The sequence below is a fragment of the Sceloporus occidentalis genome, unplaced genomic scaffold (genome assembly GCF_023333645.1).
Source record: "Sceloporus occidentalis isolate IW3139 unplaced genomic scaffold, rSceOcc1.0.p SCAF_7, whole genome shotgun sequence".
In the NCBI taxonomy this organism is placed as follows: domain Eukaryota; kingdom Metazoa; phylum Chordata; class Lepidosauria; order Squamata; family Phrynosomatidae; genus Sceloporus; species Sceloporus occidentalis.
In genome coordinates, this window is record NW_028316987.1 from 69,684,451 (window position 1) to 69,690,450 (window position 6,000).

The 6,000-nt window shown below is 47.2% G+C and overlaps 1 protein-coding gene across 2 annotated transcripts in view; it reads right to left on the reverse strand.

Moving 5' to 3' along the window:
• CDK14 (cyclin dependent kinase 14) overlaps nt 1-4,253 on the reverse strand; it is a 286,357-nt gene extending 282,104 nt beyond the window's left edge. Inside the window, exon 1 of one of the 2 annotated variants that reach the window (XM_089533256.1) lies at nt 2,628-4,253. In XM_089533256.1, the coding sequence (XP_089389382.1) occupies nt 2,628-2,718 (91 nt within the window). In that variant the 5' untranslated portion in view covers nt 2,719-4,253. The remainder of the gene's footprint in view (nt 1-2,627) is intronic. The other variant, XM_089533258.1, reaches the window with a different exon arrangement.
• Nucleotides 4,254-6,000: the final 1,747 nt, after the last annotated feature.

The window sequence follows — 6,000 nt, forward strand, 5'->3', positions numbered from 1 at the left end:
TTCTAATCCCTCCTTCTGTCTAATATTCCAACACTATGCAGGCTTTATCTTATTTTGCTTATACTCTTTAACACCTTCTATTTCCACTTCTCTTATTTTTCGGCTTCTCTATCTAACAGCTTCCCCCTGTCTTTTACTCTCTTTACTCCACTTACATAAACAAGGAAAAGTATAAAGAATTAAAGCACTGAAACAGTTAATTCACTTATTTGTAAATGCATTAACACCTCCTGCCACTAGGTGTCTCTCTAACACTCTAACACTCCTTTTCTCCACCCTTGTTCTTCTTGCTGCCTCTTGTCTACTTTTTACCCTTGCGTCATTTCCCTTTACTCATTCCCTATATTCTCTAGAGCATTTCCGCCCTGCCATGTGCGAGTTGGCCTTGAAAACGCCAAGGGGCTTCACTCTCAGTAAGTAAATATCTCAGCAGCCCTTTTAACTTTTTAGGCCTTACTTATTTACTGCTTCTCTCCCAAAGTGCCTTTTTCCCCAAAACGCTTCTCCTCTCCCTCTCTTCCGTATTCTTCCTCACGGACGTCTTCTTCTTCTTTCTTTTCACTCCGCTGACTCTTGGTCCTTCCCGTCTCTTCTCTAGTCGCCCTCCTCTCTTCCCGGACTTTAATCTGCTTTCCGTCTGCTTCTCCTCCTGGATCACCGCCTTCTTTCCGTCTGCTTCTCTTCCTGGTCCGTAGCCCTCCTCCCGTCTGCTTCTCCTCCTGGTCCGCAGCCCTTTTGTCGTCTACTTCTCCTCCTGGTCCGCCGCCTCCCTCCGTTTATTTTTCCTCCTGATCCGCGATCCTCTTTCTTAAGCTTCTCCCGTCACGGTTCCTTCGTACTCCTCCTGCTAACCCTCCATCAGCTTTCCGTCTCCCCTTCTCTTTACAGCAGTCTATTTTCTCCTTCCCTCTTCACTCTTGGGGGGGTGCTTTTCTATCGTCTCCTCACTCCTTCCTTTTTATTTCCCCTTTAACATGCAATTTCTCACTTGACTGCTGCTTCTCCTCGCAGCTCTGCCTCCGTTTTAACTCCTTCTTCCTTTCCCTTTTTCTCCTCCCTATTTACTCTCTTCCTCCGATGGGTTATTCAAGTAAGGAACTTTCTTCTTCTCCCCTTTCCCAATCTCTTCAGTCACAATTCTGAGAGCAAATTTGGCTGTCCGGCGGGGTTTACTACCTTGGTAGCCCTTTATCTTGCAGCCGCGGTCGTCCTCGTCCCCAGGGTTTCCACACCGCCCTTCTCCTGTAAGAGGGAATCGGTTGGAATCTCCTCTTCGGGGGACCCCTTTGGACCCGTCCGGATTCCCGTACCTCGGGTTGATCTCTAGCTCCCCTTATCTTCTGTTATTTTTCGTTTTTGGAGCTAATCAGCTTGCAAGTGGGGTCGTTTGTAACCCGCTACTGTTACAGACGACTTGTTACACCGCCATCTTACCCGGAAGTCTATGGCATCCATTTATTTTCAATGCACTTTTGAGAAGCAGGAGAGGAAAAGTGGGCTTCATATAGCCTCTTTATGTGGATAAGTGTACTCTTTCAATGATTTTTTTTTGGGGGGGGGGGGGTGTTTTTTTTAAAAAGGAGATAAAACACTTTTTAATGAGCGTATTAAAATACTAAAGATACATTAATTGGGAACTACTTGCACTGAAGTCAGCAGAATCACCTTCTGGGTAAATTGCTTTGGATGGAGCTGCAATTTTTCCTTTCATCAATTTTTATTTCTCCAGATGTTCCATGAACACAAAAAAAGACTCAAGAATTATGAAGGTGGGATGCAGGTTTAGACCCAGGAGGTAGCCACACTCCAGAATTAAAGCAGTTTGACACCACTTTAACTGTCATTGCTCTATTCTAAAGAATCCTAGGATTATTTTTTTTTAATTTGGAGAGGCATTCAGCCTGGTCCAAAACACACTGCAGAAAAAATCCAGTTTGAGACCGCTTTACCTGTGCTACTCAATGCTAGGGAATTCTGGGAACATTGTGAGACACTGAACCTTCTCTGTCAGGGAGCTCTGGTGCCACAGTAAACTACAATTCCTAGGATTCCCTAGCACTGAACCAGGGCAGTTAAAGCGGTCTCAAACTGTACTATTTCTACAGTGTGTTTTGGACCCCATTGCCTTTCAGGGTTGAGTGGGGCTTTGCAACAAAAGATTCTTTATAGCCACACTGTGGAATTAAAGCAGTTTGACACCACTTTAACTGCTACAGTACCCTGGGATATGTAGTTTGGTGAGGCAACAAGAAAGATCTCTTTTACTACAGTAAGAACAATTAATAAGCAAGCACTACTTATTACTACGACTATGTCCAGAGACATAGGGAATCATTGGGGAATACTTGCTCATAGGGAATAATTTAATATTTGTCCATAGAGAACCATTGGAGAATACTTGTCCATAGGGAATCATTGGAGAATACATGCCCATAGAGTACCATTGCAGAATGGCACCGCTTTAACTCCCAGAATTCCATAGCCTTGAGCCAGACAAGAGTTAAAGTGGTGCCAAAGCGGGGTATTGTTCCAGCGTGGATGCAGCCTGAGGAGTCCTTCCTTCCGTGTTTCCCTCCTTCCTTTTCTCCCTCCTTCCTTCCTCCCTTCCCTCCTTCCCTGGGACTCACCCAAGCGTCCGAAACTCTCCGACAAAGTTCTGCGCAACTTCTTCATTTTGCTGAGCTTCTTCTCGGCGGGCGGCGGCTGGAGGTCGCACATGGCAGCAGCCCCAAGCCCCGAGGGAGAAGAAGGAGAAGGGAGAGGGGGCCCAGGACGGAGGGAAGGAGGAGGAGGGCGGTGGCCCAGGGCTGGACTTTCCCTCTCCTCCTCTCTCAAGGAGTCATTGTGGGCACAGAGAGAAGAGAGAGAGACAATGGAGGGGAAGAAGGGTGGGGAGAGAAAGAGAGGGAATGGGGAAGAGAAAGAGGAGGAGGAGAAAGAAGAAGGACTGGGGAGAGAAAGAGAGGGAATGGGGAAAAGGAGGAGGAGGAAGAGAGGGAAAGGGTGGAGGAGAGAAAGGGATCTCTTCCTTCTAGGACAGAGCCTCTGAGGAAAGAGAGAGAGGGAATGGGAAAGAGAAAAAGGAGGAGTAGGAGAGGGAAAGGGTGGGTGGGGAAGAGACTTCTCTCTCTAGGACTGAAGCCTGTGATGAGAGAAAGAGGGGATGGGGAAAAGGAGGAGGAGGAGGAGGGAAAGAGACCTCTTCTCTCCAGGACAGAGTCTGTGAGGAGGGAGAGAGGGAATGGGAAAGAGAAAGAGGACGAGGAGGAGGAAGGGTAGAGAGAAAAGAGAGGCTTCTCTCTAGGTTAGGAGAGTGGTGGAAGGAAAAAGAGGGAATGGGAAAGAGGAGGAGGAGAAGTATAAGAGGGAAAGGGTGGGGGGAGAAAGAGACTTCTCTTTAGGAAAGAGCTTCTGAGGAGAGAGGGAATTGGAAAGAGGAGGAGCTGGAGGAGGAGGAAGAGGTAAAGGGCTGAGGAGAGAAAGGGACCTCTTTCTAGGAAAGAGCTTCTGAGGGGAGAAAGAGAGAGGGACTGGGAAAGAGGAAAAAAGGAGGAGAAGGAAGAGGGGGAAGGGGAAGAGAAAGATACTTTTCTCGAGGACAGAGAGGAGGAGGGAGAGAAAGAGAGAAAGGGAATGGGAAAGAAGAGGCAGAGGAGGAGTGTGGGGGAGAGAAAGAGACTTCTCTATTAGGAAGGAGAGCCTTCTTTGTGGGAAAGAGCCTCTGGGAGAAAAAGGGAATGGGAAAGAGGGAAAAGGAGGAGGAAGGGAATGGGGGGGAGGGAAAGACTTTTTTTCTTCCTAAGCAGCGCCTGTGAGGAGAAAGATGGAGAGAAGAGAGAGAAAGGGAGAGAGGGAGACTTTCTTCTAGGAAAGAGCCTGTGGGGAGGGAGAGAAAGAGAGGGAGCGGGGAAATAGAGGAGGAGGAGTAGTAGTAGTAGTAGTGGGGGGGAGCAAGAGACCTCTCTGTAGGAAGAGAGGGAATGGGGAAGAGAAAAGAAGAAGGAGGAGGAAGAAGGGGAAAGGGTGGGGGAAAGAAAGAGACTTCTCTCTAGGAAAGAGTCTATGGGGAGGAAGAGAGGGAATGGGGAAGAGAGGAAGGGAGGAAGGAAGGAAGGAAGGGTCTGACCGAGGAGCCAAGCCCCAGGGAGCCCCGCCAGCGGAGCCCGAGGAGCAGCCGAGCCAGGGCGCCTCCGCCGGACTCTGCGCGGACCCTCAGCCCCAGGAGCCCCCTTCGCAGCCCCAGCCCCTTCCTCCTCCTCCTCCTCCTCCTCTTGGCCCAAGGAAGGCGGCGGAGATGCCCCGGTTGGCTGGGAGTTCCTCCTCGGCCCCTCCTTAGTTGCCTTTCTTTCCCCCCAGAAAGGCCCTTCCTCCGCCTCCTCTGGCTGGGGCTCCCCTTCAGCAGGAGCCCCCAGGGAAGGGAGGGAGGGGGCCCTGGCCAAAGGGGAGCCCGGCTGCAATGGGGGGGTCTCCCTTCTCTCCTCTTTCTCAGCCCAACACAAAAGGAGGGCTTGTGGGTGTATACAGTATATATGTGTCTATGTCTGTATATATATATATAGAGAGAGAGAGAGAGAGACATACACACACATTATATGTGCATGTGTTTATATACAGTGTATATGTGTGTATACAGTATGTGTGTGTCTGTAAATATGAGTGTGTGTACATACAGCATTTGTGTGTGTGTGTATATAAATAGTGTGTGTGTGTGTGTGTGTGTGTGTGAACATGTGTAAAGAGAGTATGTGTGTACATGTATACAGTATGTGTATATGTGTGCATATATATACAGTATATCTGTATATGTGTGTGTATATATATATATACACACACATATCTGTGTGTGTGTGCAGTATATATGTGTATGTGTATATGTCTGTGAACATATACAATATGTGTGTGCATATATACACAGTATACATGTGTACAGTATATGTGTGTGTGTATAAAATATACAGTATATATGTGTGTGTGTATAATATAATATATAAGTGTGTGTGTGTGTGTGTGTGTGTGTGTGTATGTGAATATGTAGCTAATATAATATATAATAAGTATATTGGTTGTTGTGTGCCTTCAAGTCATTCCCAATTTATGGCAACCCCAAGGCCTTTGCCTTCCAGGGGGGGTTGCCACTGCCACCGTCTCAGGCTGAGAGAGTAAGAGTGAGGCTGAGAGAGTGTGACATGTTTCTTAGTCAAGCTCAAAATGGAGGAGATTAGCCAATTAAAGTTCAAATTGGTCTGGGCTGACTTGTTTGTGAGAAACCCATATCGACCTTGAGTGATTATGGCATTCCTTTCTAAAGGCTTACAGACTGTCCGTTCAGTGATCTGCTCTAGAACCTTTCCTGGTATTGATGTCAGGCTGGCGGGGAGCTAAGTGTTTGGAGGGGGACAACGTTTGCCCTCCTCCCGTCTGTTGGGGCTGCTCCTGTTCTCCAGGAATTCTCAAAGGTTATTGCCAGTGGCTCTGAGATTACATTTGCCAGTTGTTTTAATACCTTTGGATGCAGTTCATCTGGTGCTGGACAAATGGCAAATCAAGAGGGCAAATCAAGAGGATTTGAGGCAGTTTTTCTTAACATCATCTTTATTTCAATGAGTCTCCTGCTCTCTCTGGCCGAAGTTAGTCTTACCTAGAGTAGGCTCATGGAAATGAATGGGACTTGTTTCATTTGAACGGGCCAGCTTTAGGAGAGACTAATTTGGGGTTTAAACCTGAATCAAAATGACAGTAGTAATGACTACCTAAAATCCTACAAATTTCTGTGGATTTGCTCTAAGACCAGGCCCAAACTGTAATGCTACACAGTAGGAGCCATTTAAACCTATGTTGGATTTACCGGAGCATTTGTTTCTTATTTCTGGATCAGACATTTTATTCAGGAGGCTAAGCCCTTCCTGGTCCATCTGATGTTGAAAAGTGTCAACTGAAAATTACAGATCGTCCATTGAACACGGGTTCTGGACACCGGCTTAAAATATAACCACACAAAGA